The sequence below is a fragment of the Bombus vancouverensis genome, chromosome 7, assembly GCF_051014615.1.
Source record: "Bombus vancouverensis nearcticus chromosome 7, iyBomVanc1_principal, whole genome shotgun sequence".
Classification (NCBI taxonomy): Eukaryota; Metazoa; Arthropoda; class Insecta; order Hymenoptera; family Apidae; genus Bombus; species Bombus vancouverensis.
This window is the reverse complement of record NC_134917.1, coordinates 17399747-17426108: the sequence shown is the minus strand read 5'-3', so window position 1 is coordinate 17426108 and position 26362 is coordinate 17399747. Positions and strand designations below refer to the sequence as shown.

General features: G+C 36.6%; 3 protein-coding genes across 10 annotated transcripts; 2 read left to right on the top strand and 1 right to left on the bottom strand.

Annotated features, from left to right (window-relative positions):
* Position 1: 1 nt before the first annotated feature.
* On the top strand, positions 2-8653 carry emb (exportin-1 emb). Of its 5 annotated transcripts, none has more exons than XM_033335296.2 (14): positions 2-163; positions 1229-1463; positions 1547-1741; positions 1812-2162; positions 2233-2952; positions 3034-3268; positions 3353-3516; positions 3648-3782; positions 3870-4013; positions 4087-4233; positions 4322-4570; positions 4654-4906; positions 4989-5239; positions 5348-8653. In XM_033335296.2, the coding sequence occupies exons 2-14, from the start codon at positions 1266-1268 to the stop codon at positions 5492-5494; spliced, it is 3189 nt and encodes a 1062-aa protein (XP_033191187.1). In that variant the 5' UTR covers positions 2-163; positions 1229-1265; the 3' UTR covers positions 5495-8653. The 5 variants fall into 5 exon arrangements, with proteins under 5 accessions (XP_033191187.1, XP_033191179.1, XP_033191172.1 ...); XM_033335288.2 differs by having other exon boundaries at positions 2-277; positions 1233-1463; XM_033335281.2 differs by having other exon boundaries at positions 2-277.
* Positions 8536-10562, top strand: mRpS11 (mitochondrial ribosomal protein S11). Of its 4 annotated transcripts, none has more exons than XM_076620266.1 (6): positions 8536-8671; positions 9393-9603; positions 9731-9861; positions 9938-10035; positions 10115-10180; positions 10357-10562. In XM_076620266.1, exons 1-6 carry the CDS (start codon positions 8656-8658, stop codon positions 10462-10464), a joined length of 630 nt encoding a protein of 209 aa, XP_076476381.1. In that variant the 5' UTR covers positions 8536-8655; the 3' UTR covers positions 10465-10562. The 4 variants fall into 4 exon arrangements, with proteins under 4 accessions (XP_076476381.1, XP_076476382.1, XP_076476379.1 ...); XM_076620267.1 differs by lacking the exon at positions 8536-8671 and adding an exon at positions 9142-9272 and having other exon boundaries at positions 10409-10562; XM_076620264.1 differs by lacking the exon at positions 8536-8671 and adding an exon at positions 9147-9272.
* Positions 10563-10570: 8 nt separating this feature from the next.
* LOC117153802 (clotting factor G beta subunit) lies at positions 10571-26123 on the bottom strand. Its single transcript, XM_033328188.2, has 5 exons — positions 26004-26123; positions 20316-20499; positions 14019-14323; positions 11928-12079; positions 10571-11183 (listed from the first exon to the last, which is right to left on the bottom strand). Exons 1-5 carry the CDS (start codon positions 26089-26091, stop codon positions 11019-11021), a joined length of 894 nt encoding a protein of 297 aa, XP_033184079.1. The 5' UTR covers positions 26092-26123; the 3' UTR covers positions 10571-11018.
* Between the last annotated feature and the right edge of the window lie 239 nt (positions 26124-26362).

Here is a 26362-nt window from a genome sequence, read left to right as displayed (position 1 = left end):
GTAACGTGTTCAGCCATTTTGTTATTATTTTCGAAAATCTGTAGGTTGGATTTAAGGACAACGTAAAGCTGCCATTTTACACATTTCTCATTGAATGTGGGGGGAAAGCGAAGAAATTCTGTATGAGATTTAAGAAACATAGTTACGACGAAGAACGGCCTCGGTGGGTATCGTACATTTATGAGTGGAGCTCTCTTCACTGGCGATCGTCGCAAACGGAGCAGAGGCAGGAGTGACGAGCGAGAGAACGTGCGAAAGATAGAGAGAGAAAGAGACGGTGAGGAACAGCGAGTCTGTGAAACGAGGAACGAAATTGGTCGCGCGCGGGAATCAGCGGTTGTGTGTTTGGCCTTTTTCTGATTGTGATTTACTGCGAGAGATTGTGATTACTCGTGTGAAACGTGTGTTTTTTACCTACGAATTGAGAATCTATGTGTGGGAGTTGATACGGTATGTGCAAACGTCGTTTATGATAACTTTATTCGTTGAACAACGACGCAATGAGTAAAGTGCACCCGGATAACAAAAATCTACAAATTCCAATGATCTGTTATTAATATTTTACATCTCTATTACTATTTATTTCCGCTTGATTGAATGTATTAAAGGAAATACATTTTACACTAAATTTTCAAACATTACGCACAATAAATTTTCACATAACCTTATTTGCGATTGTCAAATGTAGGTTAGGTCGAGCGGTCGCAGTGCGGTGACCTCCCTCGCTACACGTTAACAATGATTTCCTTTTTATTATTGCTTCTGTTTAGTTTGATTATTTACATTACGTTCTATTCTTTCAATACACTTAACTTGTTTATAAATAGAAATAATTGGTTTTCACATAGAAGCAAAACAATAGTACTTAATAATACAATCTTCTATAGGATTCTAATACTCCTGCCTGTAAAATTTTAACAACATATGACAAGCATTTTGCTAAAGATAATGAAATATTAAAAAGAGAAACACACTGTCTTTTCATGTACATTATCTATTAACAGTAAATGTTAATATTGTTTATGTTGTTAAATATACTTTTAAACTTAATACTAGAATTATTTTTTCACTTTGTACTAAGTTATGCTTTTTTTACTATTCATTAATTTGTGGAATAAGATAGCCCCTTTTTGGAAACATGATGTCTTGTAATATTTGTGTTTTATTGATGCAGTATATATCTAGTTTTAATGAGTCAAATAAATATATCAAATTTAATTATTTTCAGATAGAGTGTATGAAAATTGGATAATTTACAATAAACAATGGCAACATTAGCAGAACAAGCATCTAAGCTTTTGGATTTCAATCAAAAGCTAGATATAACACTTCTTGATAACATAGTAGGTTGTATGTACACTGGGATAGGTGAGCAACAGAGAGTTGCACAAGAAGTATTGACTACACTTAAAGAACATCCAAACGCATGGACCCGTGTAGATACTATTCTAGAATATTCACAGGCAAGGATTTCTTTAATTAAAAATAATATTTCTTAAAAGTGTGTAGAGAGTTATTTAATTTATGTATAATTATATGTGTACAGAACCAACAAACAAAGTATTATGCTCTACAAATACTGGAACAAGTTATAAAGACACGATGGAAAGTATTACCACGAAATCAGTGTGAGGGTATAAAAAAATATATCGTGGGTCTTATTATAAAGACAAGCAGTGATCCAGAAACAATGGAGGCTTCAAAAGTTTATCTTAATAAACTTAATATGATTTTAGTTCAGGTAAGTAATTAAAGTTGCAAGAATATAGAAACTATTTAAATTTCATTTTAATAAACCACATCTATTGCAGGTTTTAAAACGTGAATGGCCAAAAAATTGGGAATCCTTCATTGGTGACATTGTTGGTGCAAGTAAAACAAATGAAAGTCTTTGTCAAAACAATATGGCAATTTTAAAATTATTATCGGAAGAAGTATTTGACTTTTCAAGTGGACAAATGACGCAAACAAAAGCAAAACATTTGAAAGATACAATGTGTAATGAATTCTCACATATTTTTCATCTCTGTCAGTTTGTATTGGATAATTCACAAAATGTTCAATTGGTGGCAGTTACATTAGAAACTCTTTTAAGGTTTTTAAATTGGATTCCTTTGGGATATATTTTTGAAACAAAATTAATCAATACTTTAGTATTCAAGGTAAATATAACATAATTTTTATTAATTTTTGTTATGTAATATTATAGTATTTTTATTATTTTCTTTACAGTTCTTAAATGTACCAATATTCAGAAACATTACACTAAAATGCTTGACTGAAATCGCTGGTGTTGCAGCACCAACCTATGAAGAATCATTCGTAATGTTGTTTGTTAATATAATGCGACAGTTAGAACAGATTCTACCCCTTGAAACAAATATACGCGAAGCGTATGGAGCTGGTGGAGATCAAGAACAAAATTTTATTCAGAATTTAGCTATATTCCTTTGCACATACCTAAAAGAACATGGGCAATTTATAGAAAAAAAGCAATTAAATGATTTACTACTCAAAGCATTGCACTACCTTGTTTTAATTTCTGAGGTTGAAGAAGTTGAAATATTTAAGATCTGTTTGGAATATTGGAATGCATTAGCAATGGATTTATATAGAGCAAATCCTTTTGCACCCCCAACGCCGTTATTTATGGTTAAAAATATGACTCTCCCGTCTAGGAGATTATTCTATTGCCCGGTTTTAACTAAAGTACGATATATCATGATCAGCAGAATGGCTAAACCCGAAGAAGTTCTTGTTGTAGAAAATGAGAATGGGGAAGTTGTTAGGGAGTTTATGAAAGATACTGATTCTATTAATTTATATAAAAATATGAGAGAAACTCTTGTGTATCTTACTCATCTTGACTATATGGATACTGAAAGAATAATGACAGAGAAGCTACAAAACCAAGTAAATGGAACAGAATGGTCTTGGAAAAATCTCAATGCGGTAAACATATGCTTAAGATGTTATTATAGCATTTATAATAAAAATACCATGGTTTACTAACAGTTTCAATCTTTTTATTAGTTATGCTGGGCAATAGGCAGCATTTCCGGTGCAATGCACGAAGAAGATGAAAAACGATTTTTGGTAACTGTTATCAAAGATCTTCTTGGTCTTTGTGAGCAAAAGAAAGGAAAAGATAATAAAGCTATTATTGCTAGTAATATTATGTATGTAGTTGGGCAATATCCAAGATTTCTCAGAGCGCATTGGAAGTTTTTAAAGACTGTTGTAAATAAACTGTTTGAATTTATGCATGGTAAGGGAACTACATCGTATAACGATTCCACAACATTATAGATTCAATGCAAAAATATATTAAGTAATTTAAATATTCTTACAGAAACTCATGATGGTGTACAAGATATGGCCTGTGATACATTTATAAAAATAGCATTGAAATGTAGGCGACATTTTGTCACACCACAAACCGGAGAATTGGTACCATTTATTGAAGAAATCCTTTCTACTATTAGTAGTATCATTTGTGATCTTCAAACACAACAGGTAAAATCACTGAAAACGTACGAAATAGTTATGTTATATATGTTACATGCAAAAAATTTTAACATATTTATCGATGATACGTATGTTGAATACAACTTTCTTTTTATATACATGCTCATGCTATAATATAGGTACATACATTTTATGAAGCAGTTGGATATATGATATTTGCACAGACAGACACAGTGATGCAAGAAGAGTTAATAGAACGGTATATGCTTTTACCAAATCAAGTGTGGGATGACATAATAAGTCAAGCATCTAAAGTAAATATTAAAAAATCAGAAACACTTTATAACTTAATGTTCTTCTAATTAATTCTTGCTTAACTTAATAAAAATATTTTATTTAAGAATGTAGATGTATTAAAAGATCAAGAAGCTATCAAACAACTTACTAGTATTTTGAAAACAAATGTAAGGGCTTGTAAAGCACTTGGTCATCCATACGTGATACAGTTAGGAAGAATATATTTAGATATGTTGAACGTTTATAAGGTATATTAATACTGTTTAATAATTTATTGAACACTTAAATGTATATATATTAGCGTTTAACCATCTTTTTCAGGTTATGAGTGAGAATATAAGTGCTGCAATAGCTTTGAATGGAGAGGTAGTAATGGAACAATCTTTAATTAAAAGTATGAGAGTAGTGAAAAAGGAAACATTAAAATTGATCTCAGAATGGGTCAGCAGAACAACTGATCGTCAAATGGTAGAATTTTATTAATCTAATGGTTATATCTTCTAAAGATTGTTAGTATTATCAAAACAATTTAATTTATTGTATATATCATGATCAGGTCTTAGATAGCTTTTTACCACCTTTATTGGATGCCGTCTTATTGGATTATCAAAAAACAAATGTTCATTGTGCTCGAGAACCGGAGGTGTTAAGTGCTATAGCTACTATCGTAAATAAATTGGAATGTTATATTACTAGCGAAATACCCAAAATATTTGATGCTGTGTTTGAATGTACTTTAGAAATGATAAATAAGGATTTTGAAGAATTTCCGGAACATAGAACGAATTTCTTTTTACTTTTACAGGTAACTATATGTAATATTCATTACTTACAAATCGTTTTGTTATGTAATTTAAATATTACAGTTTGAGCATTTTTATATTTTAGGAAGTGAATGTTTCTTGTTTCTCTGCATTTCTTATAATTCCACCAGCACAATTTAAGCTTGTACTTGATTCTATAATCTGGGCTTTTAAGCATACAATGAGGAATGTTGCAGATATAGGGTTACAAATATTGTATCAACTTTTACAAAATATTGAAATTTCTGCTCCCGATGCTCAAAACTTCTATCAGACATACTTTACAGATATTCTGCAACATATATTCAGTGTAGTTACAGATACATCACACATAGCAGGTATGTACATACAAATAATACCAATATGATTATTAAAGTTTATTTTGATATAATTAATTTCGTTTTTGTTATAATCATTTAGGCCTTAATATGCATGCTACAATTCTGGCATACATGTTTTCATTGGTTGAACTTGGGCGAATCAAAGTTCCATTGGGACCTGTACCAGATAACACATTGTATGTTCAAGAATTTGTTGCAAGATTGCTTAAAACAGCATTTCCACATTTAACTGATAATCAGATTAAAATAACTGTACAAGGTTTATTTAATCTTAATCAAGATATCCCAGCATTCAAAGAACATCTTAGAGATTTCCTCGTTGAAATTAGAGTGAGTGTTGCTATTTTATGCATGATATTTCCTGTTTGATTCCTTGTTTATATTCATACAATGATTGAGTACAAATATATAATTCGATAAATAAATTGTTTTCTAAAGGAATACACCGGCGAAGACGACTCAGATCTGTATCTCGAAGAGAGAGAAACTGCATTACGGTTGGCACAAGAAGAAAAAAGGTTACAGCAAATGGCAGTACCAGGAATACTTAATCCTCACGAAATACCAGAAGAGATGCAGGACTGAATTACCAGTCATCTTCGTTAACTGCTTTCTGTACATCTCACTAAGAAACATTCTGTTATACAGACTATTCTATCCTTTGATCTGCGATGTTTCCCACATGTACCACAGCTGCCATCAAGATGGATATACATTATATACTTTTTAAAGCCAAGTTTACAATATAACATTCTTGTAAAGGAGGTAAGCCCGAAACGCGCTGATTGTCTGTTATACAATTTTAAAAGAATTGAAACTTCTGTTATGAGTAACAGGTGAATGCATGTTGGGCAATACTATTTTATGTAGCGAATAAAATAACATTTATACATTGATATTTAGTGGTCTTAATGAATATTTCTTTAATAAAGATGTTTCCCAAAAATGTTATTTGGTACTGATACAGTAATAATGTGTATGCTAAAATTTTGATTTACATTAAAATAAGTCCTATATAAAGGAATTAAAAAATTATTTCTATATATGTTTTTTATCGATATCATTACATAAATTTTAACTATTTAACATTTAATAAAATTAAATAATCTTGTTATAATAACAAGGAGAAACCATGCGATATTTGATATAGGTGAGTGTGCTACATTTTAAGATATACATGTAAGTAAAGTCATTTTCTAAACTAAGTTGGATTTGAGATACGATGTTTAATTCGTATTATACATAAAATAGTATTGTTTAAGCAAATTTGGAGGATGTTACACGTATATGTGTGTGTTTGCATAAAGTTGTATGATAATGCTATTAATATTACCATATATAGATATATAGGTACATAGTATATAAATATATATGATCTGCAAATCATACAGAGAAATTTTGTAAATTAAAAACTACATGTCGTATATAGCATTTGTTTAAATTTCACTTTTCTGATATTCCCTACTCTTCAGCGATAAATATGTTCTGGATGAACTAATTAATTTTTGTTGTATTTAACTATGATAAGTAAATGAAAAATATATATATATATGTGTGTGTGTGTATATATATATATATATGTATGTATGTATGTATGTATGTATATACACATATGTGTATATTTAAAAATTTTCTCTCAGTGCATAAATACTTGTTTCTTTTTTTTTTTGTTCTAGTACTTTAGCAATGAAAATAGTTTATAGGTAGTTTAAATAACATTGTCTGGGGGAAAGGTTTCTAACATTTATTTTTTGTTTATACAAAATTTTATTTATGGGTCTACTTCTACTTCATGGCTGTTACATTAACAAATTTTTAAATACAACTTCTTTAAAAAAATGTTAACTACTGATAGTATTATATAAAATTGAAAACATTACATTTTTGTTCAGACTTAAATAACGAATAATATAAAGTATTTTTCTTATACATATAATGTTGCACCAAGAAAAATTCTTGAAATGAATTATTAACTTACAAATATAACCGACTGTTACCATATCGTAGTAGTGAACGATTGGGATAAATGATCATTTTTAAATTTATTAAAAGATCGAATAAAATTCTCGAGGAAAAAAGAGAGAAATTTTCGTATCGCGCGCGCATACACGCGTTCGAGCTTGCCTCCACCACAATCAATGCTACAGGTGCTTGGTCTTACAAATCATAAATAATCTTAATGCATGGTAACAACTTAATAATGTAAAAATTGGTACATGACCTATAGAAACTGTGAAGGTAGACAAAAATTCTAAATAAATTTCGTTAAAAAAAATACAAAAAAAGAAAAACCGTTTATGTGAAAATATGATACAAAAGAGAATGTAAAACGTTTGATTCTGTTCGAATTATGATTAAGAATTATTTCTTATGATATACGATTTAAAATTTTTATTACAAAATTATTTTTGTCGAGGATAACACGATCATTATGAATATATTTACTGCTAATGCCGCACTTTTCTCTGAAATGAGCGAGGAAATGATAAAAGAGCGTCATGGCAAGAATATAATAAGTACATATACCGTTACTGCATTTGAATAAAAACGTAAACGATTTGTATCATATGAATGAATCGAACGGTAGCTCTACTTGGAACCCTGAAGCCATTACATTTGATACTATGCGACTCGGGTCTCAAGATAAGCCACTATTACTCCAGCAGAAGGAACGGGGAAAGAAAATCAATGCCACTTGATGTCATTCTTTATTAGTAGGCTGTATTTATTTGCAACCGGTATTGCAAGGAAACAAACAAAAAAAGTTTAATGGCATTTTCAAACAATTTGTGATATACCTTGTAAGGATTTATCACAAAAGAAATTATTTGTATGGATAGATGTAATAAGTTACAGATTGTATTTAGTCATACATAGTTGTATGTGATAAGATTACGTGTAATGAGGAAAGTGCTTAAAAGTCGTAAGATATCAAAGTAATAATGATATCTAAAATAAAGCTGCAACTCAATGTTTTATAAACTGTTCGTTTGTTATACGAGAATCCTAAATTTAACAAGTTTTTACAGTATAAGTAATTTTGGACGTAAATAAGTACAGCTAAGGTTCAAAAAATGATATATCTTTTCTGTTATATATCAATATTCGGTCGATTAAGAAAGGTAATTTCAGACAAGAGTAAGGAAAAAGAATAATTCGTTATCTTTCTAAATTAGTCACAATAAGATTGAGAATTCGTGAATAATGTTTGAAGAATGAATTAGACAATTGTAAGAACTATATAGTATGAAGTTTTATTGTGTGTGCTATACAAATTTATCATTCAGAGTTTTAAATATAAGAATTCTGTAATAAGGGTTTTTTAAGTGCTCGAAATGTTTGAGAAGATATGTTTCTTTTTGTGTTGATACACCACAAATAGAAGTAATTTAAAAAAGAAACTTATGTTTATCATTACAGTATAGAGATAACACAATTTTATATCAGAAAGTGATTGATTGCAAGACAAGTTCTCTTGTTCTCCCTCTAGAATTTCATTTGACCTGAAGAGGAATTAGAAACTAAATTTTGTAAGCTATTGTACGATGACATTAATCTTATAAGTTGTCAAGGATCATGTGACATAGTTGTGAGTACTGAGTACGTAATTACGGAATGGTCCATCACGCGTGTTTGAATGAGTGGATGCATAAGTTAAGAGTTCTATCAGTTATTCATTATAACGACAAAAATATGTAAAGAGTTTAATAATACTTACTAATAAAATAAAGAATGCCACTATAACGATGCTTAATATTTCCGGTAGGATTATGATATGAATAGCTAAAATTTTTTTCTCTAATGTTGATTTTCAATATTGATCTTTTGCTCTTTAAAGATATGAAATAGTAACCGTTATTTAGTCGAAGGCGTATAGGAAAATGTTACGACTGAATTTATAAAAATTAGACAGTCTGGGTATTTTGCTTTTTATAGTAATATAGTTTTATAGCAATCGTATTTAATAGTTAAGCAGTAATCAGTTAAAATAATTTCATAACAGCTACTAATTATAAAATTCAAATTTTGTCTTAAGATATAAATTTGGAACAGGTATAATCGAAAATGTAAAAATATTTAACAATTAGCAAATGGCTATATGAATTTCAATAATTTCAAATTTCCTTTTTAGTATCTGTAGTATTCAAAATTAAAGTTGTATATTATTTTACTTAAAATACATCGAACCTAATGTAAGCGCCATTTCTATCAGAGGAAACAAACCTGTTTATCTTATTGCTCTATCGGTAACTTTGAAGAGCTTATCAATTCATAAGTTAAATATTCAATTAATGTCCAAATATGAATAAATGTTTTTCCAAAATAATTTCGGTTTTAAGTTTGCTGAAACGAGCTGCAAAGTGTAAGGAGTAGCGTAGCATGTACTACTCTGATAGGGAGAGTTTGTCAATTGTTTGGTTTTGTTTCGGATTGCGAGTATATACATAAACAAAAATGATTCTGTCCACTTTGCAATTTGCAGTAGGATCCTTAACAAGAAGTACGATATTGTCTAATGGGAAATTTACGGTATTACCGTATTTGAAATTCACTAATGTTCGAGATTTTCACATAACCTCAAATACTATGAGGGAATTTCGAGTTGGAAATCAAAAAATAAGAGCTGGTGAAACAGGGAAAAATGTAATTCTGGAAGGAGAAATAACAACCAATATAAATAGTGCAAGTGAATTGTAAATATTTAATTTCATACTGCATGGACACCACATTTATATCATAGCTTTGTGTAATATGTTGTATCTTCTTGTATATAGCTATGCATATTAGTCTAATATAATGTTTACAAAATGTCCATTTCAGAAACTCGTTATTTCCTGATGCTTCTACACCGTATAAGCTTTTCGATGGGATAAGATACGATCAGTTACATATTATTAATATTAAGTCAACTCCTAACAACACAATAATGTCCCTTACTGATTATAAAGGAAAGTTTTATTATAGAAATATTGTTTCATTGATATCATTTGTATAATTCTATCGTAATCAATGATATTTTTATAGGAATGGGAAAGATGTTACATTCGGCTGGAATAGAAGGTTTTAAAAATACAAAGAAGGGTACTAACGTTGCAGCGCAACAAGCTGCAATTACATTCGGAACGGTAAGAAAAATTTCTTGATACGTTTACTCAAATTTTTGTAACTTTTTATGTTCTTTTAACGTGCTTTATATTTTCATAGCGTATTCTTAAAAGTGGTATCAAAGCAGTCAGGTTGAGAGTACAGGGAATTGGACCCGGCAGAATGGTAGGTGAAATGCGTAAATTAAATCTTTTTGTCAAAATATACAGAATGTTTTAAAAAGATAGTGTCAACCTTTAACAACGTATAGTATCCTCCAAAAAAAGCAAAATGACCTGTCCCAAATTTTTTGAACATTTTGCGTGTATATTCTTTCAATGACTATTTTTACATCCATTCAGGGTGCCCTAAAAGGTCTTCAGCTAACAAACCTACAAATTGTTTCTATCACAGACGACACTAGAGTATCGTGGAACCCTCAAAGACCAAGGAAACAAAGAAGAATATAATTTATGACATATATTATGATGTATTCGGTGTATTAATTCGTATTAAAATGTAAATTCTGTATATAATTACGTGTTAATTATATTATTAAATTACAATACTCTCGTGGCAGTTTGATTATAATATATAATATCTTATCTGATATAATTGTAATACAAGTATTGACTAGATAAAGAGACGAATTTCATAAATTATTTATGCTTACAATAATGGCTTCGCTAAATTTAATTAATAACTTTATTCTATAATTCTATAGTCTTGTTGCAATCGACGAAATTTGTATTACAAATCACGTCTTATACTTTATATTAGTTTTCTACATCTATCTTTTAAAGTAAGTTTTTAATAATTTAAGAATCTCCATTAAGACTAATTCAAGCATTGGTTTTTAGCTTCGAAGTTTCTTCAACGAAAAGAATACGTTACATATTTGACAAGATCGATCTTCTTACGGTACTTCGCTCTTTCTCTTTAAATACACGAAGAGAAAATGCGTTTCGAAGTCTATACAGACAGTTCCGTGGAAAGTGAAGCGAATGAAGCTTCGAGTTTCGTTTCATCGTAGTACGTGTTGCGTGATCCAGGGTATGTATTCCGAGACTCTAGTGTATACACCCGGAAGTCGTGGTCGAGCGCAACCCACTCCTGATGAGACCACCCCCACCACCATTATGTTACCATCGGCTTGACTTCCGATCATCAAAGGTCCGCCACTATCAGCCTACGAGAAAATACAATTACATTTACATATGTCTACAGGAAATACAAAATTTCTCTCTTCCCAATTTCATTCTATGAAGTCAGGATAACATTTACCTATGTCCTCGATATAGGCACAGTGTCTCCAATACAGAAAATCTTTTAATCATTATATTTAGCAATTACGTATCGCACGAGTAATTTTAATGCGTCGTCTTAGCATACGATAATCATCCATTGCATAAACACGGCCGACCAAACGTAAAGCGGCGCGATAACAGGGTCCTGTCCAACGAAGTAGAAGGCGGCCGTCAAATGACCCGCGAACAGAATCGTAAATCCGCGATGAAACGTATCGAGTTGGAAATAGCGGCGCGTACCACTTTTCCCGCAGTTACCCGTTCTGATAATTACGTCATACCAGACCGCAATATTTTGTCAACATATTTTTTGACGGTCTTCAAACCCTCCCGCTCCCCCTTTTCGCTGTCCCTCTGGCTGTTTTGTGGTCGAACGATTCAGTCCGGTGGCGGAGACTCGACCCAATCTCTGCCTGTTAATTCAACCTGCGTACGCATCTATGCGAGCAGCCGGATATTTATCGAAATTCGTGTCGTGGTTGTTGGACAGCACGTGAATTTCGTATACGAACGAGTGACACGCAACCCTCTGTTTAACTAGTTGCACATGAATGACAGAAAAATCGATACACGCAGCCAGTTTTCTACGTATAAACTAGGGATAGATACGAGACGATTTCACTTACCCAGCAAGAGTCGCGGCCACCTTCTTCGTGGCCAGCACACATTTGCTTCGACTCGACGCGGGTCGACTTTCCCTGACTCGCGTACCACTCGCGACATACGTTGTTCTCGATCACGCGAACCTCCACTTTCTGCAACACGTCCGCTCGTTTATCTGCAAGACAAAATAGAACGAGCTTTTGATAAAGCGGCTACGTGTAAATCGGCTTTAATCGGACACGATTGTCGAGTGCTTGAAATCTACGTTTATCTCTTTGCTTTCGGTTGGCTCTTTTGTCTTTCGACTACATGTATATGACATAGTTTACTATTTATTGCTTTAACCATTGGAAATTTATTGCTTGGCAGAAGCTACATTGGTCGTCATACGTATCATATCGATCGTATATCTAATATTGCAAAGGTATTGTTACGTCGGGCGACACTCTACCTAGCCAGGCCATACACCGCGGGCCAGACGGACACCAGACGTCCGCTCATCCTTGCTGCGTACCCTCGATAGTCTTAAGGACCCATCAAATTCCAGTAATTTGCCAGCTAAGGTCCTTCAGACCGAACAAATATCTTTTTCTAAATCACTTTCTAAGGACTATTGTCTACCACGGCTTGACAAGGGAAAGTTGGGGTTTCCAACGTACGATGCTTCCTAATAGCGACTTTCTATCGAGAGCAGCTAAGACCCTTCCTAGTCCACCAACCTTCGTTTAACCAATTAACAACGAATCCTATTTCTCTCACTCTCTTAGCCAAAATCGTCACCAACAAATCCGATGGTCCCGTGCGCTAGACACACCCATCCTTAGCTTTCCTCCGCTACAGCATCGTCACCGAACATCACTGATTTCCCATCCTTCAGTCAACATTCCTTCGACCGGGTTTACACCCGAAGATCAGTCACTCACTCACCTTATACATACGCACTAGCGTAACTATCTTCTTCGCAAAGTTGTTGGAATAAACTGTCATTTACAACTAGTTACATCAGTGTAATATTCAATTAACCACCTCTATTATCCTAATCGAAATAGGGGATCGATCATTTCGTGGTGTCGATTATCTAATCGTAACGGGAATTTACGACTCCCGTTGGAATGCTTCCTCGCGATCGCGTCTCTCCGCGAGTGGTCGAAACAGGTATATTTGAAGATCGAAAGGTAGGAAAACTCTTAGTGACACGAGACTGGTATCAGAGCTTAAAAAATATCGCGTATTTAAAAATGTCAGTTTACTGAAATGACACGTAATTAGCGTAGAAAGTTTTCTATAAACGAGGTGTGGTAATATCGATAGATATTTCAGAAATAATAAAAGTAACCGAAAGTACGTAGAACGATTAAAGCTACGTAACATTTTCACACTTAAAGGGTAGTCGATGGTTCTTGGTAATCTTGAATAAATTAAAACTAAAATTAAGAAACTAATTTAGGCGTGATGTACGTCACGACCGTAATCTTATATTACGAGGCAAGCGATTAAAATCAATTTTGTTCATTCTCCAAGTTTTACCGTAGGAAGTTTCAATATCAATAAAAATACCAAGCAAACCATCGGTATATTTTTCCGCATTCCCTTTAGAAAATTTCTATTGCTCTGGAACGCGTATCGTGAACGCGGAAGCGTTCGAATCGAGCAAATTTCACCGAGGGCGCTTTTAGGTGAAAGTTCGACTCGATCTCTTAGCGCCATTAATTTAGGGCAGCGAGCAGGAACTTTGGTGAAACGCGATTTCGACCAAGGTAGAATTCGCTTACTTAGTCGTTCATGGAAAACTTGGGTGGCACACCTGTTCTACTTCCGTGCGCCCCTTACAATATCATTATCGAAAACAAATAGACTATGGTAACGTAACAAATTTTTGCTCCCTTTGTTCGTATTTAATGCGCCGATAAAATCATTGGTTCGCTGGAAAATCCACTTTGTAACAGCCTGGTAGCAGAAGCAGCGATTTTCTCGCCAAGTTACAGTCGATTTTATATCCCATTAATCCGATGAAACGCCAAGTAATTAACGTCAACGACTCTCAGTTCTCGAGCGAATTACCGGGCAAAAGGAAGAGGCGAGGAAGAGGGGATGAAGTGGAATTATTTACTTACATTTGGACCTGTCTTCGCCGAACCAACCCCATCCAGCAGCCTTGGCGAGTTCCCCGCCGAAGGCGCTATACCCTGGTTTCCCTGTGGCCACAGGTAAACAGGCGGGTTTCACGCTCTCCGACCAAGCGATTGGCCTTGCAAGTTCCAGAAGGGCAATATCGTCCACGTATTTTCCGCACTTGTGGCCAGGGTGCAGGATAACGTTCGTCACTCTCTCTTCCTTCGATGCTGGAACTTCCGGCCCCTTCAGATTGTACTCGCCGAGGCTGATCCGTAATTGACCGGTGGGGATTATAGAACTCCCTCTGAATCAAAAGCAAAAGATATTTATCGTTCGTTAAATCGTCGATACAGGCTGTCTTGAGTGTAATACTTATATAGTATATTTTATTTAGGAAAAAGGGAAATTTCACGGAGGTCTGAGAAAATGATGCTTCTATGAAAAATTGCAGATGCCTAGTACTTGTTACTATATTTCTTAACGTAGAATCAAGTAGGTGAAATAAATCTTTGCTTCGGTTCCATTTCCTTCGTTCTATCCGCAAAAATACGAACGTTGGCAGTGTGGTAATAACGAATAAGGATCGATACAATAATTATTTCAATTACTCGAAATACTCGCGATACTTAGTGAATTATTTTCTAGCTGTTCTTAATCACTTCAACGCGATGATAACTCCGAAGCGTTCCAAGGAAGCGCATTTTCCATTTTGTCCAATATCTTATCCCAAAAGGTACACGTTACGCGCTACTTCCTTAAACTCGCAACCTGTAAATCCTTACGCTTTAAAGCTTTCAAAGAACGTCTGTTTGAAAAACGACGAGTTATAACTTCCACTTTACACGCATTACGGATACATGTAGGCCAAGTAGGACAAATAGCTGGATATTCTGGCCGTTTCCGGACCGCAAGGAGTCAAAGTCCAGTAACGATGCCGGCAAGTAATCATCGTAAAAGTTAAGTGCACGAGAAACCAGCAGGTATAAATGTGTGAAATAAAGGCAGCATTCTATATTCTTCGTTTTACGTTCTTTTCCACTAACGTTTCTTCTATTTCTTTCGTTCCTCTCGATGTTTCTAAAGTAACGGAGCAACTCCTTCGTAGCCTTTGCTCGCGATTATTTAACCGAAAGTTTTGCCTCTCGCTGTAGCAACGCTTCGATATTGGTATTCGAACAGCCTCCAAATGTAGCGGTTTCGCTTAATTAATTGGTCAACGCGGCTTCCGAATAATTAATGAAATTATAACAGTTTTCGTGTCACCCTCTGCTACAAACGAGAGAGCACCAGAGGATGTCTCGTCCCAGTTTCTTCGTTGCCTTGATTCCACCGACTCGCGGATGGTGCAATCACATTCGAGTCGTTTCGCAAGTTTCAAGGTTCGTCTCTTTTTACAAAGACAACCCTCTGTTTTAATGGACCCTTCCATCTTCGTCGAGGCAGTCCCATTGTTCCGGCACCCGTTGTGGATTATACGATTTAGCACGGATGCATCATCGTAGTTACTCGCTGCCCTTATCATCGCACCCCTTCCAATTAAAATGCACCGCTGGCTAAACGCTGAATCGCGCCACCGGTTAAGGGGAGTGGCCTTTTTAACTGGCGACTCGGCCATTAATCGTACCGTTAATTCGCTTGTAAACTGGTGTGCGCGAGGAAAACGGTTGCCGAGTATTTCGCGGTGAACTTTGTTTCCGTTCCTATCGATTTAGTCGATAATGCAGAACTTGTCATTTATTTTCTTTTTTACGGTTTTACTCGAAGCGTCGTCGAAATATTATTACACGATGTTCCGATGAATAATAACGACGAGCAGATCTTTGTATCGTTACATATTTGAAATTCTTCGGTCTGTCCGTGGCCATTTTTTCCCATTTCTTGCTTTTCCCCCTCTCGCGATAACTTAACAAATAATTCTCTTTCGCGCGTAGAACCGCATTAACGAAATTTATTTCGGCCGTTTCCGTGAACGATAAAGAAAACGCGGACAATGGTCGGAGTCGGATATATTTTCACGATCTCGCGCTAGCTGGTAACATTTTGTCATGCGTTTTGCATGGCCGCTAGCAATTACCGAGTGGTCTGTAATCTACACGCAATCATGGTTTACAACGCCGAAGCTCCGTTGGATTCTCTCTATGGCCACCCTGTCCAGTTTCAACCCCTTCCTCCGTCATCCCCTTTCTCTCTCTCTCTCTCTCTCTCTCTCTCTCTGTTTCTCCATGTCTCTCTGTATCGTTCTGTTTCTGTTATATACTCGACGAAGACAAAGATAGAGAACGCCTACACGTTTCATCGCGCAACACCACTGTCTCGACGTTTAATTACACCTGCATGGACACTGTTCCACATAAATCTCCGCGCTGTATCCGTGAGAAAAAAGAATTACGAATATTTTCGAAATCCTCTCTCGATTTTAGCCAGTGATTGGAAGAGTTTCCAGGATCCTATTACGATGCTTCGTGTGCGATTCCCTTTAAATGAGAAGCGTGGAAATTACTTTTAAATTGAACCACTGACACATTCTGCCCCTTTTTGCGACCCCTTTTTTCTTCTCATTTTAACATATAATACCTTGCTTTAAACATCGATTCTTAAAATCCTATCGAATCGATATCGACATTTACAATCTACGCGTACAGTCGCTGTATTTCTATTCTTTGTATTTCACCGGCTGATATTTCAAATTCTATGATAAATTCTCGTCCCGATATAATACGTATTTTCCGCGAAAACGATAATTCGCGAAATGTAGACCAAAATATATTCTACGCGCCGATCAAACGAAGAGCGGTATATCATCGATAACCCATTGCATAATTAATCGCAGACAATTCCGCGAATATGGGGGAAAGGTCGTTGTTAACAACGCGAGCGATTCGATCGATCGTTTAAATAATCTCGTTTGGCCCATCAGTCTGTTAATCGTTCGACAAGAATTCTATTGAATCGTATAAGTGTACACCATCCAAAACGATTCTTCGTAACGTTATTATTTTCCCTTAAACGCGTCCCGTTAATCGTTCGTATAAACGATAGGAACGTCGTGTTATGCAACCGTTGAAGGATTGATTCGCGTATCCACACAAACACGCATCTCCAGCCAGGACAGAAACGTTTTTCACTCTGGCATTTAATAAAAGGCCGCCTCTTGACTCTATTTGGCGACAGTGTTTACGCGAGTAAATAGCGGCACAGCAGTTTTTAACTTGACACAACGCTCTTTGCGTTTCCATTCGACTCGTTCGTTCGCCGGAAAAATACGCTCGAGGTTTCATTTAAAATGTAATCGTCGCTCCAATTAACATCGATATCGTGTCCCGCGTGCATATACGACCGCAGGGAACGACGGGACACCGGCAAACGACACACGGTCCCGTCGTTTTATATAATTTTAACGAAGTGATTGGCCGTTTATCCGGCCATTCGATAATCACAAAGCCAGACAGCAAGTCAGAGAAACACGTTTGTCCTGTTAACGGTCCTCGATATTTCACCACGTAGGCGTTATTCCTCTATACATATCTATATGCACGTACAAATGTACATCGCGGTTTCAAGGTATTCGGATATCCGCTTACTCTTCGCGAGATCTATTTCGATTATAAAGTTATCTATATTATTAACGAATTCTTTATTCTCAGACTGTTCGTTTTTCTTTAAATGTGCAAGGCAGATTCAGAAGATTCTATTAAACCGATGGAGAGACTTTCGACGTTAGTACAATCGATGATATTTAAATAGCAAATGCGTGTAATAGTATTTCTAGCGAAGAGCAAAGTACGTTATTTCGATTTACAGTTATAAAAGTAGCAAGTGTTGCTAATTACCAATTCGTTATGTCAATTTGTACGCATTGGTAAAATGTTGTTACTACGATACGTAATTGGGTGAAAATTTCCCTTCGTGTTCGACTCCGATTTATCTTTAATTCATCCGATCTTATCCGTTTTATGTTACGATGATTCTGAACGTTTGTAATCTTTTTTCTCCGAAAGAATGTTTCGCGGGAAAGTGACGCGATAAAAATAGGTGTAGCGGGACGTTGGAATTTCGTAGTATTCCCTTTCCTCTTTTCTTCCCTTTTATACCCCTCTTTTTGTTTTCTTTTTTCCTGACACGTTACGTAATTTCTAGAGAGGCGCGCATTAAACTTTTTATCCTTTCGCCGAGCGTGATGATTTTTGCAAACTACAGAGCGTAATCGCCGCCGCGCGCAACACGCGGATTTCTAGGTTTTTAAATCTGGCACAGATTTGCATAGATTGCACGGATGGATTAAGTGGATTATGACGCAATAACTTGCGGCGCTTTTTTGAGGCAACTTCGTTCTTAAAAAATTGAACCACTCGGCTCGAACTTTCAAGTGATATTCTCCTCCAATTTCTCTTTAGCTTCGCGCCTGAAAATATAGAGGTATTTCTCGCTTATATGATTCGTTACTCACAGAAAGATACAAACGAGACGATTTTCTGTATCATCCATATTTTCCTCTATAATCATTTTCCAATTGCTCCAAATCCGATTATTCGTCGTTGGCCAATGTTCTTACGAGGATGAATGAAAACTTATCCAAAATGGAGCTATAAAATTTTATTTTGATAAAAACAGACGCCTTACGATAACATAATTTTCGAACATAGTTTCTTCTGTTTCAACGCACTTGTTCTAAGTTTTTATGTTCTCGGAAAAATCAGTTTTCGACCGATCAAGAAGGATCTCTTAGGTCTCTTACAGCTTTTTAGAGGTCGCAAGGCTCACTGTCGTGACTTTATCAGGGCAGAGATTTATTTCGTATCAAAAGTACGAACCAAGGCTTATAAGCTTTCGTACGAGTACATTGAAACTCGAAGGACTATGTTAAAAAATTGCCTGCTGCTCTTATTGAAATTGCGAATAATTATTACTTCGTTCCCGTTATCTTTCATTAATTATTCTGCAAATTTGAAGAACCAATCGCACTCTATCGTATTTATGTATTACGGAATATCCGTTTTTACGATACTCGTGGCGAATGCATTCGTAACGATACATTTGCATGCTGAAAAATGAATGTTGTTTCCGGTGGACGAGGTTTAACCGCGCGGCTATCGAATACCACCATTCAATCGTCGAGATCGGATCGGAATAATTACAGCTACGGTTTGTTGGACAAGATGGTTGCTTGCGTTTCGTTGACATTTTAGTAGCGATATCAAAAACGGTAGAAAATTTTGGCACACACGGGCGCCGCTGTGAATATCGTTCCGCGATAAGATCTCTCTTTCTCTCTCTTTTCTCCCTCTCTCTCTCTCTCTCTCTCTCTCTCATTCTCTCTTGCACCCTATAGCGGTGCTCGTAGATTCGATTACAGGGAACAATGGGCAGCTTTCCATGAAGAAACAGTCGGTTTTCTGCCATGAATATTTTCGATGGCAACCTGCATATTGATTACGCGAACACCGCGTACACCGGCATTATTGCAAAGAATGGGGGTATAAACTATCCGGCCGATCGATATTGTAATGCTTTGAAATTTAGGTACTCCTTTTTTCGTTGTTTTTTACGAACTGTCGGGGAAACGAGTTTCTAAATCGAATGGACCGAGCGATTTATTTTGAATTTATAAATAATCGAGCCATATTGTAAAAATATTCAGGGTATTGAATATTGGGTAGTCTTCTAGGCAGCAGTGTTCTTTTAAAAGTAAAATTCGATGTTTGAAAAGAATGGAATTTTTATTTCTATAATCATCTTTCCTCGATAATTCTTCGTCCTTTTTTCCTTTCTCTGTGTTTTAATATTTGTGTCATTTAAAAAGAAATCAGCCCGACAATAATATCGAGGAATCTCGAAGAATCCGACGAACGCAGAATTTCCGGACGATCGATGTATCACTCAACGAAACCAACTTTTACGTAGGAAATATTCATTTGCTCTAATTTAAAAATGTTAATTTTTTATAGTGCGAAATAAGCTTTATTTGCTCATACATATAACGTTAGATATATGTATAGAACATAACGACGAAGCTTGTTTCGTTGATAATCTATCCATAAATAAGTGATTGCTCGAAAACAAATATAACGCCACGAAACGGTGGAATGAAATGCACCGTATATTTGCTGTGCACCTGTATTTAAGTCATACATTTCAATCAGTAGAAACAGTGATATACAAACCCTGTTGCATAATACCTCACAATTTCATAATTAATAATTAACTAAATATCGAACCTATTAAATTATTTGTTAAATTGTCGATTAATTAATAAACTCGTGTATGTATGTAGAATAGAGGATGCATAGTATACTCACGAACACAGGCAATGGGCTGCAGTCAGGACGAATCTTGAATTAAGTATGGTACCGCCGCAAAAGTGTCCTCCTTTCCTGCTTATGCTCACCATCCAAGGGAATTCGTGAGGAATTGCATTTTGTCCTCCAACGAGTCTCGCCGTGCGTGTGGCGATGTTTCCTTGACCGCAAGGGACATCGGCGACTGTTATTGCAAACATCGTATTGCTTCGTTAACATCCGATAGAAAACAACTGCAGTCGGACGGAAAAAGAGAAGAATATGGAACGGGAAGTTCGGTAAATTTTCTATGAAATGGTGATTAATAATTTAGTCATCTTGATTTCTTGAATGTTTGTCAAAAGTTAACGAACGATCTAAAAGCTATTCTTTGATATTTCAAAATCCAAGAACATGACGAACATTAGGTGACATTCTTTTATTTCAGCGATAGAAACCCTTTTTAATCGTTCCATCTTTCTATATTTCGTCCGAGTGCGTATAATTCGCGAAATTAGAAAGGGATTAAAAAGTCTAAACCTCATCTTCGTCGCAATTAAGTGGAATTACGAGAACAATTTACAATTAAAGGGAAAATGGTCTGAAAAAGTTGCGACCATCGAAGAACCCGAGTTCCCGGTTTCTCCGGTTTTTTCATTAATCGCGCTCGTACACGAGAGCGCCAGGAAAGTTCGTTTCGACTTTTATCAAAAATAATCACCCGGTAAGCGAGGTGTTCATTAACGCCGAACCAAATCCCGTTTCGGTCGCATCTTTTATGAAAATGGCGTGCGTTTACATAGTATGTAGGAAGAAAAAAAAAATCGTTTAATTGGATCGTTGGATGGTCATTCGAATCTAAATAATTTCAGCAATTAAGCGAGTCGAGGATTTATAAATCTCGTTTCTTTGAATTTAACGAAAATCCACGATGTATTGATTCTGTTCATTTGAAATCTTTCTAATACGTGTTCCGTACCGCTTAATTCAGGACTCTATTTACTGAAATATTGCTGAAAAATTTATGATCTAGAAAAAGGCACGAATGAGCAGTACCTCGAAGAGAATATTTAAATACCCCTTTCCATGTATAACACCGTGTGAAAATATCTCCTCGCGATACGATATAGCTGTCATCGTAAAACCTCTATAAGGTCTGAGACTCGTATCCAAAGTTTCCTTCAACGGCGATAGCGATAGCAGTAACAGATAATCAGGCATGGAACGAAAATTCCGCTAGAAATTCTGCGTCTTAATCTTCGTACGCTCTACCGATCTGTTCCTATGCGCTCCTTTATCCTAAAACTAATCTATAAAACGGGCAACATCTTCAAATCCTCTGACAGGATTTGAACGGCGGCAGAGTCAGGTTAAAACCGCGAACGAGACGTGTCCATCTAGTGATGTACAAGCGTTTAATTGAAAGCTGAAGCAGCGCGTACAGCGGAATGTTAACCGATTCAAGAGGAACCAGCCGCTGACGGCACCGTTACTGGCATCGCGCGAATTTAATGCCCCGAGCAGATAGGGATAGATACGGCGGATCTGTCACCGCAATCCCTGCGACATCCCTCCGCTCCCTCCATCAGAATCACTCCCCCTACCCTTCGCGTTTCCCCTCTCGTTTCACGCCTCGGCTGATTAATTGGACCTCTACGTCTGCACCACCGATCCCACCCACTCTGGTTTCGGGGTCTCCCTTCGACACTGCAGTTTCCAGCCCCTTTCTCTACTTCCGTTCCCTCTCTCGCGATGTCTCTTCTCTTCTCTGCTGCCCTCGATGTCAGCCGAATTACGGGAAGAAGACAGAGAACGAAGGTTGCACAGGGGGAGGGCAGGGGGTGGGTTGGGGTGGTGGTGGGCAGAGAACAGGCATAGAATTCGAAGTCACCTCTATTCGGAAACGCGTAATAGATATGTCAAAAGCAGGCTATGAACATGGTCATGATAATATGCTGATGCCTTCGCCCCCGCCATTGGCGACTTCCCCTTCGGCTCGTTTATCCACCTCCTCCTCTTCCCTGTCGCTGATTTCGTTCACAGTTTGGGCTAGGCCTCTTTTTTTCTCTTCCTCTTCTGCCCTTTCTATCCGACGATGGTCGAATGGACAGGTTGGAGATTCTTTCTCGAGTCTTTTGTGTGGATTCTGGCGGCTGCAGGTGGCAGCGGATGGGGTTATTTTAACGGCTGGAAAAACCCGGATCGCGGCGCGGAGGCTCGTGGGAAGAAAGGGAACCCTTTCGGTTTGCTTTGACTCGCTTCTTTTTTCCGGTTTCCCTTTCAAGTGGTTTCATGCCGATTTAAATTGTTGCCAATGCGTTTTGAATGGCTCGAGTGAGTTTGACAGCCATTCTTCCGGTAAATGCGGTGCGGTTTCGATGAATAGGGTTGATTAGGAGAATATCGTAATACTTAGAACAATACTACGTGATATAGTACGCTTACGATTATCGATAAACCCAATACATATGCATATTAACGTTGAAAAGTTATTTTAAGGCAAATAAACGAAACGAATAATTTTATGGTTTTAACGATTATTTATTACGTATCCAACGGATAGAATAGCTTTCAAAAATATATTTGATGTTTCTTTGGTACTTTTTCAGACTACGCTCGATGGTTATTCCGTTTACCACTTTATCCGCGTCCTGTCCATATAACGTATTTTATTTGTCCCATAAATATGGAAAAACGTGCTCGTGACGTAAATGACGTGTATCACGATGGTGAACTCGGGCGGGTTAAAATTGGCTACATAAAAAAAGGAGCGTAAAAAAGATGAAAGAGATCGTCGTTCAACAGGCTGATTAGAACTTGTCGCGTGACGACCGATATTTTAATCGATCGGAATATTTTTATCAGCGTTATACGAAATTTTCATGGGATCCTGTGGCTCGCGTTGTTCCGCTGATCACGAAATTCAATAGTATCTAGAAAACGCGAATGTCGAGTCGCATGAGATATGGCAATGTAAAGGATTAATTGAGGCTGTCTAGATCGATGGCAATTTATCTTGATAATTAATTTATCTTGCCACTCGATACATGTCGACATTATAACCGGACGGTTATGAAAATGATTTACGTAGTCGCAATGGAAATATTTCGCTAATATTATTTCCGATCCGCAAATCGAGAGAATCCTCGGAATTTCGAATCGCGAAAGTTGCTACGATTCTACTTCGTAATGGATCATTCTCGCTTCGATATGTAACCAAATTCCGCACTATTATTCTTAATAATACTATAATGCGTAATCGAAATTCATAATCGAACACAGGCGATTACACTTTACGAATCTCTTTCTACGTCTGTGTAACTTATTATTATTATTTACTTTTAATATTTTACCATCATTATTTAAATACCTAAATATTTATATAAATGTGTAATTACATTTTCTAATCTCTAATTTGTATTAGATTGGAATGTACGAAATGCCTTTGAGTTCATATAACATGTGATACGAATTCTAATTATTCGTGGTATCCGATAATGAGGTTTTTACGTCTTCTTTACAAACTTTTTTCAACGTCATCCATACTCTCATCTATCAAATTTAAACTTCAAAGAAAGTACATCTCACAGACACCAACTCGATACATACCATTACTCGTCGTCAAAATAGTAATTCCCAAACCTCTCCCCAAAAAATACCGCGTGCATTTTCAAATTCTCTATCGTTGCCTCACGTAGCGAAAGCACGTACTAACGAAATCTGTTTCCCCATGGTGATAAGATGACGAACGTTGGCAACGAATCAGAGAGCAATTTTCAACTCGATATCTCGCGGTCAAGGCGCCACGGAGCCCATTAATCATACGCGCCTCCTAATTACCGTCTCCGATCGTTTGAGATTGATTTCAGGAAAGATTTCAAGATGACGCACGCCACTTGACGTACTGTTCACCTCCCTCAGCTATTCGTCATTACGTCACGACAATACCACTGTTCGAATCAAAAATCGATGAATTTTCGTTTCTCTAATTTATCGGCAATTACACGCGTGCCCATTAACGTGATTACCTTTCTGTGCGTACGGGCCATTAATTTGTCCCTGGTTATACATCGAATGTTATGCATCGAATGCATAAACCTGACTTTGCCACTGTGTGGCGAGAAATTGTAGGCCCGCGTGATAATAATTGAATTTCGAACGGCGTTGCCCCGGGCGCGCAACCTTCGTCAGGTTAAGAACCTCGCGAACGATCGTTGAGGATACATTGGCCTGTTCAAAATTTGTCCAACTAGCGAACTGGTCGAGGTCGTACACCGTCTAAGTCAGCCGGCCTTCGACCGGGTTATACACCCATTTTTCTATTCAGCCCGTGTGTGCGTGCCTTCCGCATACGTAAGTCGCGAATAAGCGACATTAGCAGACAAAATATCCGCGTTCTATGCCCGTTTCTTCGTGCTATCTTTCATGGAAAATAAGAAAACATCGCGAGAAGTATAAATATTGTAAATTTATCGATTGCCATGGATAATCGAAATTGCAGATTATAAATAAAATTATAGATTCCTTCTGGACTGTTATGTATTGAAAATTACAAAGTAAATACAGTCGTTTTAATTTACGTGTACCGGAGAGAATAGTTTATCGGAGTTTATCGTAGAATTGAAATTATTCGGAACAGCGTGTGTTTCAATGGTTGGCGCGGTTCTGGTTATGAACGTCCGAGATTATAGAAATGTCCGTCTTTCAAAGAGTTCCATGGCGGCAATATTTCAAGGCGAATGGATTTAAATTAGAATTCGATTCGTTTTAAGGAGCAGTCGCGCGTGACCGGGTCGCAACGGCACGAGTGGATCGTTGCATCCATTTGGTAATGAATGACTCTGAAAATCCAATGTTAAGCTTGTCATTTCGTGTAACTGCAATTTACGCTGCCCTGCCCCTTCGTTCACGCATAGGTTACCGATCGGGGGCTAATGTCGCGGAAAATTGTTACGTTTAATAAATATCGCTCGGATCGATACGGATTTTCGGAGCCTCGGTTATTTTCGATGTGTGCAACTTGATGAAATCAATCGCAATTTCATGTTTGCATAGAACTTGATTCGAATATTGTATTGCATATTCGGTGTTCGTGAAACATGCCCGATAAAAATGTAAACAGCGCATGAAATCGAGCAAACAGATTTAAATGGACTGTATCTTGTCCGATTTGAACTTTTACATATGTGCTCTTCTTTTTTCCAATGTATTTACTTTTATGGGTTACGGTCCCTATGTTTCTCGGTCAATGGTTTTCAAATAGCGGTTTTCAAATACTTAAAAAGTCGATATAGTAACGGCGGACGTTGAATTCGGTTTATTAACTTCCCGCGTTCTGTCGCGTTATTCACAAGCGTTTTCTTTTGCTTCCTATTCGCTTCTGTTTCTTATTTAATACCGTGCTTAGAAACTTTGCCAACTACTTTTTCTATTTACCTACTTTATATATTTTTGCTCAATATTTATATCTTCCAAATATCATCGGAATATTCCATCGATAATTAACGAACACAACTCGTTTAACGTCCAATTAGTCGTAACGATTAGATATCAATTTTCAACATTGAAATTCGAACTAATAAATTGATAACAATCTCGCCCCCTCGTAACATATCTCTGTCAGAATCAACCTAGCTATACCATAAATAAACCTAACGTAGTTGCCGGAAAAGAAAAGTTTCGCGGTAGCGACAAACATAAACTACTCACAATTGTTGTATTCCTTGGAGATACAGTCGACAACAGCGACGAGGAACACGAGAGACGAAAAAATGACGGAAACGTTGCGCGGGACCATGTCTGTTCCGATTTTCGGTGATCGTTTGCCGGTGCACAATGAAAAAGTGTCGCAGTGTCCGGGTATCGGGGCTTCTTTATACGTGGTTCGTTACGATTGCATCTTTCTCGTCGTTCAGTTTCGTTCTTTGTCTCGCCTTCCACCACCCCTTTGCTCGTCACCCGCCTTTCGGAGGCTCGAACATCGAGCAGCCGAGACTCGTGGCCGTCTATCGATACGATTGTCGCGGCGGAAATCCAATGATAATGCGAGTACGAAGCCGAGTCGGCCC